The following is a 23,265-nucleotide window of genomic DNA, read 5'->3' on the forward strand; positions in this document are numbered from 1 at the left end:
GACATCATGATTTCTCCATGCTGCATCTTTCACATTCGTGGGGGGAATTACCCACAACTCACACAACTTTTATATTTGGCTAGGTCTTTCTGGGAAAGGGGGAGGGATCCCACATTCCCTTATCTTGCCTGCCAGCTACTAGGGTCCAGTCCCCCAATATTAGAGTCTGTGATCAAAGGAACAAGTCTGACACAAAAGCAGGAGTTAAACAGAGTTTTATTCTACGCCTAGCATAGAGAATCGTACTGACCAGTCAGGGCCATCTCTAAGATGTGAGAGAGCAAGCCCCTGTAATCTCACAGGTTACTTTTTAGGCCACTAGCCGTATGGTTAGGCTTGGCCATACAGAGGGGCCAATGGAATCTCAAGCTACCTGAGAGATGGCTAGGGCAACCACTGACGCCTTTGCTGTTTGAATTGACCTATCATCTAGGTGGGCTTCTGGCACACTGCTCTGACAACAAAGGAAACAGGGGAAGTTTTCTGGCAGGATGAGGGGGTAGGGTGGGGGAGGAATTCTGGTAACTCCACCTGGTTAAGCTGCTCTTGTAATCTGAGCTGTTATCAGGGAATTTACAGCCCCTGAGTTGAGTCAAGTACTCCTTTTTCCTGAAGATGGGCAATGCCTATAGGAGAAGGATTTGGAGGGAAGTCAAGAAAGGGTCCCTTCACAACCAAGCTGCTTTAAAGAACTGACATTTGCAGTGCCCAGGCCCTGAGTTCAAGCCCAACACTGGGGAGTAAAAAAAAAAAAGAGTAGCACATAGAATAGGTACTGGAACAAATATCTTTTAAAGAAAGAAGCAGAACTGGGTGCCAGTGGCTCATGCGTGTAATCCTAGGTACTCACGAGGTTGAGAAGTGAGGACTGCAGTTCAGGCCAGCCTGGGCATAAAAGTCAGTGAGGCTTTTATCTCCTATTAGCCACCTGAAAACTGGAAAGTAGTACAGTGGCTCAAGTGGGAGAGTGCTAGCCTTGGGCCAAAGAATTTAGGGCCAGTGCCCAGATCCAATGTTCAAGCCCTATAACCCACCAACCAACCAATAAATAAATAAGTAAGTAAATAAAGGCAAGAAATTAAACCTCAAAGGCATTCAATAAATTCTGTGTCATATACCTGAGAAATCACAACTTAGCCATTGAAAATTATCAATTGTCTTTTCACTCTGTTCTAGCACTGGTGATTTCACTCAGTAAACTGAGTGAAAGGTAAATATTCCATGGTTTCTTTCTAAAAGGCAAAATATTTTCCTTCTTGTGATTACTGGATGTTTTTAGTACAATCACTCATAGGAAAGAGTTCTGGAACAATTCAGGGAGAATGACTGACCCCTTATGATCCCACTCAAATTAGAAATCACTGTTCTTTGAAGCTCGCTGGCTGAAACAAACCACTTCTTACATCTCTACCCTCTGATGCAGAAAGTAGCAGCTGGATGTCATCTTCAGTTTTCAAAGCAAATATATTAAACAATTCTGGAATGACCTTCTTCTTGTGCTGATATGCTGAAGATGGCCTATTTCCATGTCCAAGACTGGATCCACAGCAGCAGCTCACCTGTGTGAAGGAAGCACAAAAGCATTCACTCTCACAAGCAATATGGAATCAGTTATTGATGAGTAAGGGTCTGAGTTATTAGATGTAAATTAATTTCATTGTTTCTAGTTTGTGTGTGTCAGGAGTAGGGATTGAACTCAGGATTCTTGCTCTTCCTTGGCATTTTCCCTTACGGATGATAGGCTGCCTGTTAAGCATACCTGCACTTCGGGTTTCTCACTGCTGAACTGGAGACAAGTCTCAATGCTATTTCCTGACTGTACTGGCCTTGCAACCCCAGATCTCAGCCTCCAGAGTAGCTAGGATTACAAGCCTCAGCCACTGTGCCCAACTGAGACATTTATTTTTTTAAATCTGATAAATATTGCTTAAACCTCAAGGGATGCTTCAGACACTGCAGCCCTCTTACTTAAGCCTATGTAGCTAGAATAATAGGCAAGGGTTCTAATATTTCCTTTATTCAAGGTAAATCTGCTAGAAAAAAGTATATCATTTTTTTGTTTTTTCTGAACTTACAGTAGTGAGATCAGAGCGTGAGAGTTTGTTTTTGTTGTTGTTGTTTTGTTTTGTTTTGGGGTGTTTTTTTTTTTTAGTGAAGGTTGGTGCTTTTATTTCCAGAAGCACAAGTCACTTCTGTGTTTTTAGTAGTTAAAGTTTGAAATACTGCCCGACTATACTGCAATGGCAGATTTTGAACTGTGCTTCAGATCTTAGGCTGCTGAGTATTTTTCCGTACTTTAGAAAGTTGTCATTGCTCCTTCATTTGATCGATAATTTCAGTGGTTCTGAGCTGTACCTGAGTAGAAGAGGCCTCAGCAAACATGCTACTACTTGAAAGGGAGGGAGGGAGGCAGAGAGTTCCCCCGACCCGCGGGTTCAGCTATTCATGCGGCTCGAAGAGGCACCTCCTGAAAGAAGAAAACCAATGGGGGAAAGAGAGGAAAGAGACCAGGCGCATAAAGAAAGACAGAGACAATCTGAGTCGCGTCAAGGCCTCATTTATTAAAAGTAAAGCAGGGTTTATATACCCTGAGTGTAAGGAAGGCAGTATAGAGGGGGGGGGGATGGAGAGTTTCTGTGATAACAAGAACGGGAAATCTCAAGGTTAGGGGTGGGTCAGGCTGCTCTTTTGGCCGTTGTGCTTACCCAAGCAACCACCTGCGGTTATTCCGAGAAATATTTTGTGCAGATGACTCAACCAGATGCGATTTGCTCAAGGCTAGAGGGTCTTTGTTTTGTTCCATTTAACTCCTTGGTCTCTGACAATTCCCCCTTTCCTTTAAAGAACAAGGTCTCTATAGGTGGAGAGAACACCCTGTCTTAGGCTATATGGAGGGACCCTTACTCCTGGCAACATGCCTTGTTGAGCCGGCCTTGACGGCCTCTGTATGTTGTGCCACCCAGGGTAAGCTCCATAATAATCCCGTCATTGGATGCTCTCTAGCCGCTTGGGGTTTATCAGCCAAGAAGTGTATGAAACTGGAGCCCTCTTTCGGGAGTGCTTGTTTCGGACCCTACAGGGTCATCCTGAGCCTCTAAGCGATGATAATGCACCAAGATTGAGTTTTTGGAAAAGGCAGAATCAATTTGATTTTTTATAAATCGCGTAAGGCGCTGAAAAGCCCAAGGGCCAAAAGAAATTAGGAGGAGAAGTCCCACAATGGGGCCCAAGAGGGAGGGTAAAAGAGTTGATAGCCAGGGAGATGTGGAGAACCAATTTTGATACCAAGATTCTTGTTTTTCCCTTTCTCTTTTTCGCTTTTCTAGGCTAGCTGTAATTTTTTCTAAGCTATCCTTAGATAGCTTTTACAGGTCAACAACCATGATGATGAGGCCTTCCCTGTCATCACTCCGCATGATGCTATTGACAGTGATGCTCTCTGGCAGAAGTTGTCCTCCAAAATCGACAAGGATTAGACTTACTTTTTCTACAGCAAGGAGACTTATGCGCGGCTTTAAAGGAAAAATGCTGCGTATATGTAAATAGAACAGGACTTGTTAAGGATAGCTTTTTTTAAATCTGATAAATATTGCTTAAACCTCAAGGGATGCTTCAGACACTGCAGCCCTCTTACTTAAGCCTATGTAGCTAGAATAATAGGCAAGGGTTCTAATATTTCCTTTATTCAAGGTAAATCTGCTAGAAAAAAGTATATCATTTTTTTGTTTTTTCTGAACCATTTCTAAAACTTGTAAAGCTCTGACAACATAGTGGCTATCCGAAAACAGATTAAAAGGGTGGGTCTTTAATAACCAAAAAACACAAAGTGCAGCAAATAATTCTACTAACTGAGCAGATTTAAAGGAAGTATTTACAAAGTGGGGAACATTATCGATAACATATGAAGCTTTTCCATTTTTTGATCCATCAATGAAGATGTTCAAAGTATTGGGGATGGGCTTTATTAAGGTATTTTTTAGAAAAACGAAAGGAGTAATATTAAGGAATTGAATAAGTCTGTCGCGGGGCATGTGAGTATCAAAACTACCCCGGAACCCAGCCCAATCATATTGTCTTTGTTGCAGCCAACTAATTTGCTCCTTAGAGTAAGGGGTAATTATGATATCGGGATCTTTTCCAAAATACCTGACTGAAATTTTTAATCCTATAAAGATAAGTTGAGATATTAAAAGGGGGTAGGGGGGTAATACTTTAGATTGAGAGGCAGAAGCATGTACCCAAAATAGGGGTACTGCTCTCTGCCACAGTAAACCAGTGGGGGTGAATTCGGTGGCAAATATAATTAAATAAAGAGGCAAACTGGGGTCAAAATAGGCTATATTTTGTTGGGTAATAGCTGCTTCTAATTTTATTAAGGTCTTTTCAGCCTCTGGAGTAATTTTTCTTGGGGACGTGGGATCAGAATTTCCCTGCAAAATATTAAACAAGTGTTTTAATTCTCCTGTTGTTAATTTAAGATAAGGGCGTAGCCAATTAATGTCTCCTAGAAGTTTTTGAAAATCATTTAGGCAAACACATTTATCCCTTTTAATTTTAATTTTTTGCGAATAAATTAAGTTGGGTTCTAATTGAAATCCTAAAAATAAAAAGGGATAGCAGGTTTGAATTTTTTCTGGGGATATAAAAAATCCTCTATCTTGTAAAGTAATAATTATTTTTTGAGTCACCTTTTCTATCCCTTTTAGGGGTGGGTATAATTGGGTGACTAATTCCTTGCTCATGCTTTCCCAGCCCTTTTCCTGGCAAATATCCAGACTTGAGCATCATGTTAGTCACAGTCTCATTAGGACTGAACATGATAACTCCCATTTGGGTCATTATATCTCTCCCCCATAGATTTACAGGGAGTCCGTCCACCACAAAAGGTTTAACTGTCCCAGTGTTTCCCTCTGGGTCTGTCCATGTTAATATTTTAGAACTCTGGAGTGTATTTTGAGTCTGCCCAATACCTTTTAAATGGGTAGCGGTGGGTTCCAGAGGCCAAGAGATAGGCCAATGTTGTTTTGCAATGACAGTAGCATCGGCCCCTGTATCTAAAAGACCCAGGAATTGTTTTCCTTCCAAAAAAAGTTTTAAAGTTGGTCGAGATTCTGTCAATTGATGTACCCAAAATATATCTGTTGATCCTGGGGTAGAATTGCCACGCTGGGGATGCTTATATGGGAACTGTCCTGTTACGGGCAGAGGGAGGGCTTGTGCAATGCGTTGGCCTGCCGATATGGCAAGAGGGCCTTGAGAGGCATGAACTAAAATTTTTAATTTTCCTGAATAATCGGTGTCAACCACCGAGGGAATGACAGAGAGTCCTTGCAGTGAGCTTGAAGCTCGGCCTATAATAAGAAAAAACATTCCTGGCGGGGGAGGCCCGAACCTTCCAGAGTTTATAACAACTGTTCCTTCCTCTGGAGTTATAATTCTGGTGGTGGAGGAACAGAGGTCCAGTCCTGCGCTGCCTGCAGTGGCTCGGAACAAGTCTGAGTCAGCGATGTTTGCATCAGAGGCAGATTTTGGGCGGGAGGGGTCATTGGTTGTCGTGGTGGGTAGGTAGGGCCCCCTACTGGGGCCCGTAGCCCGTTTCCCGAGACCACAGATAAAGGCTGGCCATTTATATCGGTCTTGGACCGGCACTCTTTAGCCCAGTGACGGCCTCTTCTGCATTTAGGACAAAGGCCAGGGGGAAGGGGGAGGGGAATCGCCCCAGGAACGTTGGGTTGTTTAATAGTTCCAGGGCATTCTCTAGCAAAATGTCCAATTTGTCCACATTTAAAACAGTTTTTAGGGCTAGATATTTGTCCTAGTTTTCCTGAAGGTGGAGTCTGGTTTTGGAGTATGGCTCCAATGGCCAAATTAATAGATTTAGACATTTTATGTTCAAAGGAATCCACATCATTGCAAATTTTAATCATACCATTTAAATCTAGGGTCTTTGTTTTGCCTCTTAAAGCAGCTTTACAGGCTGCATTAGCATTTTCTATGGCCAACTGCCTAACTATAATATCATCTGTATCTACCTCACCTAATATTCTTTCAGCTGCTTCTAACAGTCTGGCAACGAATTGAGAATATGGTTCATTATTGCCTTGTACTACCCTGGAAAGAGAGGTAGTAACTGCTCCTGCAGCAGGCACGGCTCTCCAGGCGGCCAGGGCAGCCTGAGCAGTCTGGGTTAATATTCCTGCAGGGAGTTTTTGTTGTTTTTCCTCCGAGGCAAATTTGCCCCTCCCTGAAATTTTATCAGAAGACCATGAAGCCATTTGTGTATGTTTTTTATTGGTAATAGCTTGATTTTCTGCCTTATCTATAAATTCAGCTTTCCAGGTTAGATATTGACTCCTGGTTAAAACAGACTGTACAATCTTGTGCCACTCAAGAGGCAATAAATGTCCCTCACCCCCGAGGCCCTCCAGTACTGTTAAAGTAAAAGGGGCATTAATTCCATAATTCTTAACAGCCGAATGTAATTCTTTAATTTGTTTAAACTTCAATCTCCTATATGTAATTTGAGAATCTCTCCTTGCCTCCTCCTGATCACCCCCTTCCTCCTCGGAGGCAGAGGAATCTAGGTTTTGTCCCTCCTCCTGCCTTCTGGTGGTGTCTGCCTCCTCTTCTCCCGCTTCTCCTCCCTCCCCCTCTTGTTCCCGAGGTTGAGTGTTAGAGCGAGTAATTACGGGGAAGGAGAGGGAAACAGTTTGTGCCCCGGATCTGAGTCTACTATTGTGGCTCTTTGAGGCCGAGGGTGTTTTAGCGGGCTTGTTACCCGAGGCATGGGGGGTAGTCACCATGGCTTCCCCAACAAGATCCATTTGTAAATCATGAATTTGCAAAGTGAGGTCCCTTAACTCTCTTTTTAAATGAAGCACGTTTTTTAATTCTGTCACTTGTTTCAAGAGAGAGTCTTTGGATTTAAGGAGACCTTGCACCTCCGGAGGAACAGAGAATGATCTCACTATTTCCTGTGGTGGGGCTGACAGAAGAGAGGTGTCTGGATAGGGGGGAGGGGTGGGCCAGTGAAGGGCCCTTATCTCTGGAGTCTGTGTAGCTGCAGAAACTTGGGGAAGAGGAAAAGGGCCATATCTTTCTTCCTCATAATGCGCTGCCTCCTCCTCTAGCTCCACCTCAGAGGGGGGTTGAGCCTGCCATTATCAGGAGAAGTCTTAGGAATAATAGGATAAATATTTTTATAAGGTTTTAGTGACATATTTTTCTTTCTAGTATTGTTCCTAATGCTGTCTTCTAAAGGGGGTTGGACTTGTTTCTCTTTTTCGGGGATTAAAGGTGACACCAAGCGGTGTCCTGAGGGCACAGGCTCATCAATCACAGAGGGAGTGCGCGAGCCAGGCCGAAGGCCAGTGACCATAGGTTTTTCATTGTCACTTTCGCTTTTGCGAGACGGGCAACGTGACTCCGTTAGGTAATCCTCTGTTAAAGCTAGTAAGCGAGCACTGTCACCTCCCTCCTCTGCTTCCTTTAAAATATCTCTAATAACCCCATAGAAGCTAAAGAAGGCCTCGGGGATTTCCTCTCCCTGACGGAGTAAATCATTGATATTTTTTCCTACCTTATTCCAGGTAAGGGGATGGATGTCTGGTCCGTGCAAGACCAACCACAGACACTTTTCTCCAACAAAACAAAAGAATTTTACCAAATCTTTCTTTTTAACTCTTATTCCTCTCTCCCTAAGTGATCCTTTCATTTCTTTTATAAATAAAACCTCTTTTGATAATGCTTTGCCCATGGTTGATGGGACGGCAGAACTTACCTCAAGACTCTCCCACGGTGCACGAGCAATGCGGTGTGGGCGTCTCTACCTTAATATAATCGGGGTCCCCTGTTCTCCACGCCGTCCGGTAGGTCACCGTGCTTCGAGCCCCACGTTGGGCGCCACTTCCCCCGACCCGCGGGTTCAGCTATTCATGCGGCTCGAAGAGGCACCTCCTGAAAGAAGAAAACCAATGGGGGAAAGAGAGGAAGGAGACCAGGCGCATAAAGAAAGACAGAGACAATCTGAGTCGCGTCAAGGCCTCATTTATTAAAAGTAAAGCAGGGTTTATATACCCTGAGTGTAAGGAAGGGAGTATAGAGGGGGGGGGATGGAGAGTTTCTGTGATAACAAGAAGGAGAAGTCTCAAGGTTAGGGGTGGGTCAGGCTGCTCTTTTGGCCGTTGTGCTAACCCAAGCAACCACCTGCGGTTATTCCGAGAAATATTTTGTGCAGATGACTCAACCAGATGCGATTTGCTCAAGGCTAGAGGGTCTTTGTTTTGTTCCATTTAACTCCTTGGTCTCTGACAGAGAGTGAGAGAGGGAGGGAGGAAATTTATTTTTGGGAGCATCTAAAAATTACTCTTTTAGAAGTAGGGGTCAAGAAAAAAATGGGTTTTTCTTTGAGCCTGTTTTGAATAATGCAGTGGATGACACTTTTTTTTGGGGGGGGTGCCAGTCCTGGGCTTGAGCTCAGCACCTGAGCAGTGTCCTTGGACTTTCTCAAGGGTAGAGAGGCTCAGACATTTTACAGAAGGTTGGAATGAAACCCCATTCATCTACATAGATACAGTAAGCTTGACCTAAGTTTATAATTCCTAGAAGCAAGGTGGATGGCATCGTATAAGTGGCAGTGTGGCACAAGTGGTAGAGGACTAGCCTTGAGCTAAAGAGCTCAGGGACATTGCCAAGCCCCATGTATTTCTTGTTCCACGTACCTCCCTCCCCCTGCCGCGAAAAACCAAACAAAAAAAATAAAACTTGGTACAAGCTCTGACTGTGTTAGGGCCTGGTCTTGTGACAGAAGTCCAGCAGTCCTGGGGCTTGAACTGAGGACCTGACCTCTGTCCTTGGCCTTTCTCTAGAATAGAGCTTTACAACTTGAGTTACAGTACCAATTCTGGCTTCTGTATATAAATGGTAGTGAGAAATCAAACCAGGGTCTTTATGCATGCTAGGCAAGCACTTTTCCACTAGACCAAACTCACGGCCCAGCAGCCTGCTTTTTAATAAAGACCCTAAATATAATATCCTAAACTCAACATGTGAGTGATTTTTAATTTCAATGTCTATTAAGAGTCTTCCTCTTTCCTCCACAGCCAAGGTCAAGCAGTCCTAGGCCAGGCTCCTTGGCTTCCCGCCAGTCCCATTTCCAGGCTCACATCATGATTTCAATGCAATTTCTCTATGCTGGATTTTTCATGTTCTGTCTGGAATCGTGGTGGGGATAACACACAACTCACACAGCTCTTATATTTGGCTAGGTTTTTTGGGGAAGGTGGGGGGAGGGGGGGGAGATCCCACATCCCCTGATTGTGCCTGCAAACAAGCTGCTTCACAGAACTACTGAAATTTGCTGTTTCAGAAACGGGGTTGTGGTCTGCACAGGCCACAACCTCCAATTTTGGGAAAAGGCTGAGGTTCTATAAAACAGCAACAACAAAAACACACACACAAAAAAAAATTATATCTAAAACTGGGTTCTTACTATAACAATCCAGCTATTTTATTCCAGTGTAAACATTAGAGCAGTAGAAAATTATCCAGGAATTAGTTTAGGTCCTGGCCTACAAATATCTTTTCAAAGGGACAGGGAAGATACTCAAAACTTGAAGGGAAACAGAGACATACTTTACACTCCAAGAAAACCAAAACCAATGTAGTCTCATAACCTCAATGCCATTATTCCATCTAGGAATTAAAAAGCCAAAGCCAGAGGCGGTGGCTCAGCCTGTATTCCTAAATTCCCAGGAGGCTGAGGTCTGAGAATGCGGTTCAAAACCAGCCCCGGCTTTCAAATCCTGGAGACTCTTATGTCCATTTAACCTCCAGAACACCGGAGGGGCACCATGGCACCCAGGGCTGGGCGGTAGCCTGGAGCTGAGGAACTCAGGGAGAAGGCCCAGGCCCAGAGTTCAAGACCCTCAACTGACAAAAAAAATAAAAATATTACAAGTCAGCTTATCTAGTGCTCCCCATACGCTTCTATTTCCTGCTTGGTCTTACAATGCTTCCAGAGGCAAACAGTAATTTGAAGTGTTCAGGGAATGACCCCCTCCCTTCCTTGCTCAGGGCCCATGTACTTGAACCCCAGGTGGCCACAGCTTGATGCTCACTGGTTAGACACCTGAGCTCTGATTAATCTTAAAGCGACCAGTGGTTTGAGTTACCAAACAGCCTATCAGATGATTTTCACAATGGAATTCCCCTATAAAAGCCGTGTAAAATCCTTGTTCAGGGCCTAGTAGTGTTGCTGGTTACGGGTCCGCTGAAGTCCGAGTCTAGACTCATAATAAACGACCCTTGCTTTTTAGCTTTGACTGTGGTCTCTGGTGGTCTTTTCCGGATTCTAGGAATTTGGGTACAACAGAAGAAGAAATTCACCTCGGCTCCCCAACCAGGGAGAGAAACTTTCCAGTACATGCAGCCACACCTGGGACCTAGGTTCTGACAGTGGTGGAACCTCTGAAAGGAGCCCACTTCCGCCAAGGTGCCGCCGTGCATTGTGGGAGTTGTAGTTTCTCGGCAGGGCCCTTGGTATTGGAGGAAGTTTGCTTTGAGGCGGGGTCGGAAAGCGGAAGATCTCATTGCGTCTGCGCGTCCCCGCCCACAGCTTGGTGTTTTCCCTTTGAAAATCCCCGCGTGTGTCTCTTCTTGCTGGAATCCTCAGAAGACTTACATGGCCTTCTGTAGGGTGGAGTCCCTGAGGCAGGCGCCCAGCTGTACTTGAAGGCATCTCAGGCTGTGGAGCCCATGTCAGGTGGGGAGCCGGGGCTGGGGCACGGGAGCAGAGTCGACCTCCACGTGTTCCTCCACTCGGGGTTCATGAGTGTCGCTGCCATCAGCTCTCGGGTCTCCTCCAGGTGCCAGAAACTGGCTCTGGACGCCGGGAGAGCAAGCTGGGCCCTGCAGAGCAGGAGAAGCAGGAGCTGTGCATTTCCCTCCATGACTGAGAGAGAGTGCTGTGTGATTCCTGTTGTCTTTCATAGCAAAAACACCCTCACTTGAAGACTCAAGAGTAGATTTTCATTTTTTGTTATTCTTTGTGAAATTCACGTTATTTTCCATTAGAAAATGTCCAAGCTGGCTGTCATGGCTGACGCCTGTAATCTGAGAATTGTGGTTCAAAGCCAGCTCAGGCACCAAAGTCTCACAAGCATGTGGCTCATGCTTGTAATCTGAGATACTCAGGAGGCTGAGATCTGAGGATCAAGGATCAAAGCCAGTCCAGGCAGAAAAGGACCCGAGAAAAGACTATCATCTTCTGGTTCTCTTACTCAGGATGTGTGAGTTGGATTGAGACACGCCTTTGACCGGTATTTTCTGTTGCATCTTTATTAGGCCCTGTGTCTCCAGCAGGCTGGCCAATGTCCTTCATTTGACTGTTTAGGAAAGTCAGCATTAACGTCTTGCGTAGGCTTTACTGATGGCTTTATGCTTCTCCAGCCTAAATAGCCTGTGTTGTACAGGAAACAATAGGGCAAAACCACACAGACTCTGTCCTAACCACCTCATTTGGTTTTTCTTCCAGCCATGCTTCCAGAAACTTCTGTGCATTGTCAAAAACAAGAAAAAATGGGAAGATCTGTGGTGAGTTGCTTTTTATTTCTCTAGGTTTTACCTTTCATTTTGTGAAACTGTTTTGTAGATTTAAAAACAAAGAGATAAAGATGGTATTATATTGAACAGATTATAAAATCTTACATTCTGTCTACATTGAGTGCTAATTTACTTCCGGTTGTTTTCAATTTTTCTGATGTAAGAAAAAGTAGCCACACTTGTCATGTGATTCAGTGACAGCGGGGAAGGGACTCTCATGGAAGGTTTACTAGCAGAGAGTGAGACATCACATCCCCATGAGTAACATAAATAAATGTAGCTTAATGAAATGCTAGTGGAGCAGCTGAAATAGTGTGTTCACAAACAACTTCAAGTGTGCTAGAAGAGAGAGTAAGCTGCATGTGTACAAATTCCTCTCCATACATGCTTCTTGGACAGTTTTGTGGTTTGTGTCTTACTTGGAAATTAGGCTACATGTGCCCCAATTTATTTTTCTTATTCTCCATCCCTCTTCCTTCCTTCTTTATTTTTCATTACTTCTCTTTTGGCCAGTTCTGGGGCTTGGACTTAGGGCTTCAGCTCTGTGCGTGGGCTCTCCTCAAGGCTAGCACTCCACCACTTGAGCCACAGCATCACTTCTGGCTTTTTCTGTGTATGTGACACTGTCTGAGGAATCAAATCTGGGTCTTCCTGCATGCTAGGCAAGTACTCTACCACTGGGCTAGTTTTCTTATTGATCAATTTTCCTTTGGCTATTGGAATTGACATTTTCTTTTCTTTTCTTTCTTTCTTTCTTTCTTTTTTTTTTTTTTTTTTTTACCATTCCTGAGCATGTTGCACTGATGAATCAAACCTGTATGCTAGGCCGGCACTCTTATCACTAGGCCAAACTCCTGCCAGAAGTAACATTTTTTTTTAATATTCATCCACTCATTTACTTATTTATTGATTAATTTTGCCAGTCCTGGGCTTGAGATTAGGGCATGAGCACTATCCTTGAACTTTCTCAAGGCTAGAATTCTACTACTTGAAACTCAGTACCACTTCCAGCTTTATTTTTTTTTTCTATGTAGGTGGTCCTGAGGAATCAAATACGGGCCTTCATGCATGTGAGCCAAGCACTTTACTACTAGGCCAAGATGCCAGTCCTATTTTTTTGTAGACAATGGGCCTTGAACTTAACCTGGGTCCTATCCCTGAACTTATCAGCTCAAGCCTCACCATTCTATCCCTGGGCCTGGGCATTGTCCCTGAGCTCTTCAGCTAGAGGCTACAGCCCTACCCTGGAGTCACTTGCTGTATTCTTGGGTTGAATTGGAGAGAAGACTGTTAGGTTATTTTGTCCCGGGGCTAGGTTTGAACCTTGATCTCAGATCTCAGCCTCTTTAGTAGCTAGGATTACAGGCAAGAGCCACTGCACCTAGCCAGAATTGACATTTTTCTCACCCATTATATAGGAAAATTGTTGCTAACTATAAACTGAGACACTTGTACTGGATTCCAGACACAAAGAAAATTTAAAAACAAAAAAAAACCAAGAAGAGATAAAAAAAATAGAGCAGTAAAAGAGAAACTGGGCTTTTCAAGTTTGACCAGTCTTTGGGCCTAGAGTCCCAGCAAGCAAGCATATTTAGTTCACAGAGGGAAGGTTGCAATGGATACATGAAAAAAATAAAACATCTATATTAATATTTCAATCAGAGCCAAAACAGAGTTTTAAGAGGCTTTTATTCTTTTATTCTTTTTTTTTTTTTTACTCATGATGTAATCCCTTATTCAATCTGGGTAGCCACAGAGACAGACAGAAAGTGCAGGGATTGGCCGGGAGTTTGGCCTAGTGGTTAAAGTGCTTGCCTAGCATGCATGAAGACCCAGGTTCGATTCCTCAGTACCACATACATAGAAAAAAGCCGGAAGTGGTGGTGAGGCTCAAGCCTTGAGAAAGTCCAAGGACAGTGCTCAAGTCCTGAGCCCAAGCCCAGGACTGGCAAAAAAAAAAAAAGAAAGCCAGGGATTGTTTCCTTTTGCATCCTAGTGCAAACCAACTTTTATTCTTTTAAAACAGGACACTATAGACCACACAAAGTCCCGACATGAAATCCTCCTTAGCTAGCCTTCAAGGTCAACAGCATCCACAGGTTTGGTTCCCAGCCTTTCCAGCACTAAGGAAGAGGTGTGATCTCAGTCTCTGAACACTCCAGAGTTGCTGTTTTAACCCTTCTTGGCCAGCTTTCGGCATTCTGAATGCTGTCAGGGTGGAGCTTTAGTGCTAGTAGCTGGGCCTGAACTTAGAGCCTGGGCACTGTCCCTTACCTTTTTTTTTTTTTTTGCCAGTCCTGGGCTTGACCTCAGGGCCTGAGCACTGTCCTTGGAGTTTCTCAAGGCTAGAACTCCACCACTTGAGCTTCAGCATCATTTTCGACTTTTTGTCTACGTATGTGGTACATAGGAATTGAACCCCGGTCTTCGTGCATGCTAGGCAAGCACTTTAACCACTAGGCCAAACTCCCAGCCCAGGGTGGAGCTTTAAACTCTCAGCTTCAGAGTTCCTTTTATTGTTTGTCTGTTTGTTTTTGCCTGTCCTGGGCTGGAGCTCAGGGCCTGAGCACTGTCCTTGGACTTTCAAAAGGTAGAGCTCTACCACTTGAGCCTCAGCACCACTTCGGGCTTTCTTCTGCATATGTGGTACCAAGGAATCAAAACTGGACCTTTGTGCATTCTAGGCAGGCACTCTACCACTAGGCCAATCTCCCGGCCATCAAAAGGTTATTTATGATGTAGTAGCTATAATCTAGTCTGATAGTTGGACTGTTTTCTTCATGAAGAATTAACTAGAAATTTAATTAATTGATTAATTAATTGTTTTACCAGGCCTGGGCTTGAGCTCAGGGTCTGAGCACTGTCCTTGGACAGAGCTGGAGCTCTGTCACTTGAGACTCACCACCACTTCGGCTTTTTTCTATGTATGTGTTACTGAGGAATCGAACCCGGACTATCATACATGCTTGGCAAGCACTCTACTAGCATTAGTCCAAACTCCTGGCCCCCCTAGAAATTTTATGTACAGAAAAAAGACCATCCTCAGGCTAATGCCTAGGGCTTCAGAAGAAGTTACACATGCACAAAAATTGTTGTTATTCTATAGAACTGCAAGAAAATAAATGTCCTGCCCAGTCTTATTCTTGGTCATGGAAGGCATAGGAAAAGGACATGATGACTATACTTCACTGTATTATTACTGCAAAAGTGTGCAATATTCTCACAGTGTCAGTATATGACATCATACAGTATACTTACTTTCCAATGAAATAATTCCATTTATAATGTGAATCTATTGCCCATTTTTTTCTGTTGAGTAATTATTTGAACTCAGGGCCTCATGTTTATCAAGTATATACAGTATTGATGAATCTATATCACTAATCCATATGCAATATTAATGAATCTATATCACTAATCTGTATACTTTGTTTTTAAAACACTTATTTATATATTGAATCTTCACGCATTAGGAAACACGAATATGGTGCTATAAGTTTCCCTTCTACAAATTATTTCAGAGAGGTTACATGAAATATATTGTCTATACAGTCCTTTATAATTACCTAAACATATACTATTTTAATTACCTTGTCCTGGGTATATGACTATGTTGGCATGGTTTGTTATTCTCATGAAGCATGATAATGTCTTGTAACAATCAAAATTTAGATGAAATTATCACTGTAGGGTTTTTTTTCAGTTTTTTTGTTTGTTTGTTTGTTTTTTGTTTTTTTGTGCCTTTCCTGGGGGTAGACTCAGGTCCTGGGCACTATCCTTGGGCTTTCTCAAGCCAAGCACTCAACCGCTTGAGCCCTAGAACCACTTGAGTTTGTCTACTTAATGGATTGTGAATTGAAGATTGTTCTCTTTCATTACTTTACAGATAGGTTTCCCTTTGTGTTCAGCCAGCGTTCATCTCCAGTATTGTCAAGCATGTCTGGATTGGAAGAACTGTTGGTCATTATTCATATGTATTGGGGTCAGTGAGGGAGTCAATAGTCTCTCCTTTTGGGGTCTGGGAGTTTGACCTAGTAGTAGAGAGCTTGTGTAGTATGCATGGAGGCCAGGGTTCAATTCCTAGTTACCACATACATAGAGAAGCTGCAAGTGGTGCTATGGCTCATGTGATAGAGCACTAATCTTAAGGAAAGCCCAAGGACAGTGCTCAGGCTCTGAGCAGTCCTTTTAACCTCTCCTTTACACTCTGTTCAAGAAATTAGTATGATATTTTAATCCAACTTTTAAAATATTCTATTATTTTTAGATCAAATCCCTCTTTCTTTTCTTTTCTTTGCCCTGCAGGTGGTGGTTGTATTTCACATTTCTGTCTTCTTGAATATTCCTGAAACTCCTATACATTTGTCCACATTCTTCCATGAAGGCCTATTGCATGGCTAACTTGGTCAAGAAACTGTTTAGTCCCTTCCAACCTTCATTCCGTCTGTAGGAGGTAGCAAAGGTCACAAAAATTTGTGCTGGCACTACATTTTCCTTTTTTAATAAGGAAGTATCTGGTATTGGTGACCACAGTTCCATCTTTAGAACTTTAGTAGCAGGCTGTGTGCAGTGGCTCACACTTGAAATCCTAGCTACTCAGGAGGCTGAGATCTGAGGATCAGTTTCAAAGCCAGTCCCAGGAACAAAAGCCCAAAAGATTTTTTTCTTGGCCAGTTCTGGGCATAAGCTCAGGGCCTGAGCACTGTCCTTGGACTTTCTCTACCACCTGGGCCTCAGCACCAGCTCTGCCTTTTTTTCTGTATCTGTGGTACCGTGGAATCAAACCCTGGTCTTTGTGCAAGCTAGGCAGGCACTCTACCACTAGGCCAAACTCCCAACAGTGACTTTTTTTGTTTTTTTTTGTTGGGTCATGGGACTGAAAGTGAGCCTGAGCACTGTCCCTGAGCTCTTTAGCTCAAGGCCACCACCCTTACCATGGAACCAAGGCCCACTTCCCATTTTCTTGAGGTTAACTGGAGATGAGTGTCCTTTTATTCAGGAGCTGGCTTTGAACCTCAGTCCTCATGTCTCAGCCTTCTGAGTAGCCACTGGTAGTACAAGATAGGATATTTTTATTGTGAGAAGTCATAACTTTTAAGTGCTCCATCAATCATTCCCTACTTTCTTATTGTTGAGGCTTGAACTCTTGGACTTGGGACTAGCCCTTTACCACATGAGCCAGAGCACCATTTCTGGCTTCCTCGATTTATGTGATAGTGAGCAATCGAACTCAGAGCTTCATGAATGCTGGGCAATCACTTCCGTACTAAGCCACATTCCAAGCTCTTCATTAGCTTCATTTTTTTCCTTTTTCTTTTCTTTCTTGTTTTTTTCTTTTCCTTTTTTTGCCAGTCCTGAGGCTAGAACTCAAGGGATGGGCACTGTCCTCTGGCTTTTCAACTCTAGCACTTCACCACTTGAGCCACAGTGCCACTTCTGGCTTTTCTTTCAGTTGTATGAGGTATGGAGGATTTGAACCCAGGGCTTCGTTCAAGCTAGGCAACTACTCTACGACTATGCTACACTCCTGGCCCATGAGCTACATTCTTGTGTATTGTCACTCACTTAAACATTCCCCTGGACACTCTACTTGTCATAGATGTCTGAATTGGATATGTGTTCCATGTGATGTCTTGAATCTGTTCTGCTTGCTTACAAGAGCTCTTTATAAAAGACCAAATTAGGATATTCAGTTAGGAAAAATATGAAAATATGGAAAAATAATTTGTTTACTTCCTGGTTATCCTGAGAAATAATAATTTTATCAAATTAAGCTAAGGAAGTCTTTCAGACACCTATGTATAGGTAATTATATCCTTCCAGGTTATAAACTCCTCAGCATTGCTTCTTTATGTGTAATCCTACCAGCAGAAACATTGTAATACTAATTGCTAAGTTAATAGAGACAAACATTTCTGGTTTAATTTTTCTTTACCCTACTCTCTAGATAACAGAGCAAGCTCCAAACATTTGATGTAAGATAAGACATATACATAGAAGAGTGCATTTTCACACTTGGTATTCTTATGCCTCGGGGCTAATGACTTGATGGAAATGTGCTGTTACAGAAGCTGGTGTCATTTGATGATGTGGCTGTGGACTTCAGCTGGCAGGAGTGGCAGATCCTGAACATTGCCCAGAGAACCATGTACAGGGATGTCATGCTAGAAACCTACAGCAACTTGGTGTCCTTGGGTGAGCAAAAATCATAATAATGTACAAGGTCAATGTCATTGTTTGTAGTGGATTTATGACTATTTGTCTTATTGGAGTGTAAGATTCCAGTCCACAGGATTTGCACACTAAATCAGGCACTGATTTCAGTGCATCACTCCTGTAAACCTGGCTCCTTAGGGGGCTGAAATGTGAGAATTTGGGGTTGAAGTCATCACTGGCAGAAAAATCCCCATGAGGCTCTTATCTCCAATTAACTACTCAGAACTGGAAGTGGTTCCTGGACTCAAACTGATAGAATTGTAGCTTGAAGCAAGAGATCTAAGTTCATGCCAGACAATTACTTAGCCAACTGAATGCAAAGTCCTAGGCTTGTCAACCAAGCAACCAGTGAGATAAGAGAAACAAGATTTAGGATCAGCCTTGTGAACAATATGTGTGACATCCTAGAGCAGTGATGACCCAGCATGAACAATAGTTCTCCACTACTTCTTATTAGCAGGGCACTGTTTTGCTAAACCTCCATTGATTGCCAAGCTGGAGCAAGGTACAGAACCATGGGGAGCCTCTGACCAGAACTTCACAGGTGAGTTACATCATCATATGTAGTGATACTGAGGCCTGTACTCAGAGGGTAAGTTCTTCTTGTGCTATATGGAGGGATAATATTGCTAGTTTCCCTGTGTCCTGTGTGTGTCAGAAAGGTAGGTGATCCTTGTGTCAAAGGCCTGTGAAACAAGAATTCATATGGAGATCTACTAATTTGTCTGTGTCAGTAAAGTTAGCAATTTCTTTCTTTTTGTGGAAGTCACTATGGAACAAAATGAATAAAGTGAATAATGTAGAAAATGAGAATTCATTTTCTGCCAGGTGCTGCTGGATTACACATGTAATCCTAGCTACTCAGGAGTGTGAGTTCTGCTGATCTCGGTTCAAAGCCAGCCCAGGAATGAAAGTCCTTTAGACACTGCTCTCTAAATAACCCCCAGAGAGCTGAAAGTGACCCTGTGGGTCAAAGTGGTACCGCAGTAGTGTTGGCTGAAGAACTCAAGGACAGTGTCCAGGCCCTGAATTCTAGTCCCACAACTGACAAAAAAAGGAAGAAAGAAAGAGGGCAAAGAGATTTAATTTTATTGGAAAGTAGGAGTATGCAGGTGTATGGAAAGAAGGAATACATCAGAGCTGTTCTACTCTGAAATCCAAAATAGTTTATCAGTGGTGGGCAGAGACTGAGGTCCAAAACCAAAGCTTTTAGTCTAATAAGGATAATTAACTAGGTGGTGATCTGGAGTATCTTTGGTTTTCCATGGTTATGATGAGCAGGAGTGTTAGGACGGAATTTTCATGAGACTTTGTCTAAGATAGAGAAACACAAAATTTAAAATTCCCACAGATACCTCAATAATTCATAATGAGTAGTTAGAACTGAATGCATAAACCATTATGTGAAAGGCAAAGTGTCAACTAATGGTTCAGAAACAAAGCAGCATAATGTATTAGATATTTCAAAAATGTGAATGTAAAGAAAGCAGCTTTTCTCCCATGATCAAGCTAATAATATTTGAAAGAAAGTAAATAACGAAGGTAAATATTGAGCTCAAAATTTTATCAGTACAGAGTTGAGGAATTTGAGGAAATATTCCTCTGATGTAAAACAAACAAAAAAAAAGCAAACACACAAAAACATTTTTCTCTGTAAAATATCAGTATTACTTTCTTAACTAAAACACTGGATAGACAAGCATATATTTCTCATAAATCAATTCCTGCTTCGATATTTTAAAAGCTCTTAACAGTGAGGATGGAAGAAAAAGTCTTTACCTTCCCGTTACAGGATCTTTGGTTCTCATTTGTATTTTTTTTCCCATGACTCATTCTAGATATCCAAAAGATGGAGGCAATGACTCAAACCTGTGAGGAAAATCCAGCTGAATGTGTGTGTGAAATAGAAAGTATGTATAGTAACACAGAGGAGGAAAGAGTGAGATTAGTACCAACTTTTAAGTTGAGTTCAAAACAGAAGCCAGAGCTGATGAGGAATAATGGGGATTCCTTAGGGCTGAGGACTGACAAGCTCAATGAGTGTCAGAGCATGCTTCTCCCCAGTAAGCCCAATGGGATGCATGCTGCATACAGGCCTGCTGTGTCTCCCGCAACTGAACAATCCCTCAGATATTCTGAGCATTTCACTCAAAATGATGAAAGTCCACATGAGCTGCAGTACTTGAAATATGGTGCAGAAGAGAAGGTATTAAACCCAGAGGCCATATCGTTTAGGCATAATTGTGTTGATGTGGGAGAACCCACTCAAGACCATAATGAATACACAGAAGACTATGATAGGCCTGTTCTCCTTGCCCATGAGATACACCAGGAAGGAAGGAAAACACCTGAAGGTACTGTATGTGGAAGAAGATTGTCCTTAAGATCTACAGTCACTGCACATGAGAAAATGTACAACGGGGAGAATCCATGTGGAGAATGTGAGGATTCTTCAAGGAAGAAAATATCCATTCCAAAATGTCAGAGCAAATATCCAGAGGTGCATTCCAATGAGTACAGCCAGTGTGCAAAATCTGTCTCTCAGAAGTCACACCCAACTTCCCAAACTCAAACACCCACAGAAGAAAAACCCTGTGGACACGGACATAGGAATATTTCCACCCAGGTATCAGCTCTGAACAAACACCAGAGAACTCACACAGAAAAGAAACCTTATGAATGCAATCAATGTGGAAAGACCTTCAAGTGGAAGTCATATCTGGATGTGCATTATAGAATTCACACAGGTGAGAAACCTTATGAATGCAACACATGTGGAAAATCTTTCAGAAATAAGTCAAACCTCACTTTGCATCACAGAATTCACAAAGATGAGAAACCTTATAAGAGTAACAAATGTGAAAAGTCTTTCAGACAAAAGTCAAACCTCTCTTCCCATCAGCGAACCCACAGAGGAGACAAAACCTTTGAATGTAAGGAATGTGACAAATCTTTCACCCTGAAATCAGATGTCAATATACGTACAAGAATTCACACCGAGAATAAACCTTATGAATGCAACAAATGTGGAAAGACCTTCATGAAGAAGTCACATCTTGATATGCATTATAGAACTCACACAGGTGAGAAACCTTATAAGTGTAACCAATGTGAAAAGTCTTTCAGACGAAAGTCATATCTCTCTTCCCATCAGCGAAGACACACAGGAGAGAAACCCTTCCAGTGTAAGGAATGTGACAAATCCTTCAGATACAAGACAAGTTTGAAAAACCACTGGAGAACACACACAGGAGAGAAACCCTTCCAGTGTAAGGAATGTGACAAATCCTTCAATTACAAGACTAGTTTGAAAAACCACTGGAGAACACACACAGGAGAGAAACCTTATGAATGCACAACATGTGGAAAGTCTTTCAGAAAGAAAGTACACCTCATTTTACATCAGAGAACACACACAGGAGTGAAACCCTTTGAATGTAAGGAATGTAACAAGTCCTTCTACTTCAAATCTGCTCTCAACCTACATACAAGAATTCACACAGGAGAGAAACCTTATAAGTGTAACCAATGTGAAAAGTCTTTTAGACGAAAGTCATATCTCTCTTCCCATCAGCGAAGACACACTGGAGAGAAACCCTTCCAGTGTACGGAATGTGACAAATCCTTCAGATACAAGACAAGTTTGAAAAACCACTGGAGAACACACACAGGAGAGAAACCCTTCCAGTGTAAGGAATGTGACAAATCCTTCAGTTACAAGACTAGTTTGAAAAACCACTGGAGAACACACACAGGAGAGAAACCTTATGAATGCACAACATGTGGAAAGTCTTTCAGAAGGAAAGTACACCTCATTTTACATCAGAGAACACACACAGGAGTGAAACCCTTTGAATGTAAAGAATGTAACAAGTCCTTCTACTTGAAATCTGCTCTCAACCTACATACAAGAATTCACACAGGAGAGAAACCTTATGAATGTCAACAGTGTGGAAAGGCCTTTAACCGGAACTCACATCTCAAAAGACATAGGAGAATTCACACACGTGAGATACCTTAGAAATAATAAATGTGAAAATCTTTCAACTACATAAGAACTCATTTTGCATCAGACAACCCATGCAAGAGAGAACCCTGAGATTATAAACTGTCTTTGAAGCAGAGGTCACATCTCCTGCATTAGAAAATCCATTTGAATGTGGAAGAAGATTGTCCTTAAGATCTACAGTCACTGCACATAAAAAAATGTACAACGGGGAGAATCCATGTGGAGGTGAGGATTCTTCAAGGAAGAAAATATCCATTCCAAAATGTCAGAGCAAATATCCAGAGGTGCAATCCGATGAGTACAGCCAGTGTGCAAAATCTGTCTCTCAGAAGTCACACCCAACTTCCCAAACTCAAACACCCACAGAAGAGAAACCCTCTGGATGAAGGACTTAGGAAAATTTCCACGCAGTTGTCAGCTCTGATCAGACACCAGAGTACTCACACCAAAAAGAAACCTTATGAATGCAGCCAAAGTGGAAAGACCTTCAAGTGGAAGTCATATCTCGGTGTGCATCATAGAATTTACACCGGTGAGAAACCTTATAACTGTAGAGAATGTGAAAAGTCTTTCAGACAAAAGTCCTACCTCTCTTCCCATCAGCGAACACACACAGGAGAGAAGCCCTTTGAATGTAAGGAATGTACCAAATCCTTCACCCAGAAATTATATCTCAGGAGACATACAAGAATTCACACAGGAGAGAAACCTTATGAATGTAAGCTGTGTGGAAAGACCTAAATTCTCAGTAGACATAGGAGAATTTACAGACCTGAAATACTTTAGGAATAATGAATGTGAAAAATCTTTCAATTAGATAAGAACTCCGTTTGCATCAGAGAACCCATGTAAGAGAAAACCCTTAGATTATAAAGGACGAGTGTTTCAAGCAGGAGTCACATCTGGTGCATTAGGAAATCCATTCGGGATCAAAGCCTTATGAATGCAGGAAGGCACAGCTCACAACTCATTAACATACAAGAGAGAAATACTATGAATGAAACAACTGTGGAAAGTTTCTCAAGAAGATGGCATACCTCAGTTTCCATCAGAGAACACAGACAGGAGAGAAACCATATGAATGTAAGAAATGTCAAAAGTTCTTCACCGAAAAAGTATAGCTCAGTGTTCCTAGAACCCACACAGGAGACTGGGTGTTTACCCTCATGGTAGAGTGCATGGTAGCATGCATGAAGACCCGGGTTCGATTCTTCCATGCCACATACACAGGAAAAGCCGGATGTGGTGCAGTGACTCAAGTGGTAGAGCTATCTATCCTTGAGGAAGCCCAAGGACAGTGTTCAGGTCCTGAGTTCAAGGCCCAGGACTGGCCAAAACCATACTTTCTCATTTCTTCTCAGAAATGAGCTCTGGCTCTATGAGACTGGTGTTGAGGTCATCTCCATGATGGTTTGGGGATTGTTAGATGGGAAAAGATT

The 23,265-nt window shown here is 42.5% G+C and overlaps 1 protein-coding gene across 1 annotated transcript; it reads left to right on the top strand.

The window, feature by feature from the left end:
• The first annotated feature begins 11,535 nt into the window (after positions 1-11,535).
• On the top strand, positions 11,536-22,028 carry LOC150044781 (zinc finger protein 39-like). The gene is made up of 5 exons (XM_090320737.1): positions 11,536-11,592; positions 17,670-17,796; positions 18,278-18,361; positions 19,656-20,609; positions 20,946-22,028. Exons 1-5 carry the CDS (start codon positions 11,536-11,538, stop codon positions 21,836-21,838), a joined length of 2,115 nt encoding a protein of 704 aa, XP_090176863.1. The 3' UTR covers positions 21,839-22,028.
• Positions 22,029-23,265: the final 1,237 nt, after the last annotated feature.

The sequence above is a fragment of the Megascapheus bottae genome, chromosome 29 (genome assembly GCF_031878675.1).
Source record: "Megascapheus bottae isolate mThoBot1 chromosome 29, mThoBot2.hap1, whole genome shotgun sequence".
In the NCBI taxonomy this organism is placed as follows: Eukaryota; Metazoa; Chordata; class Mammalia; order Rodentia; family Geomyidae; genus Megascapheus; species Megascapheus bottae.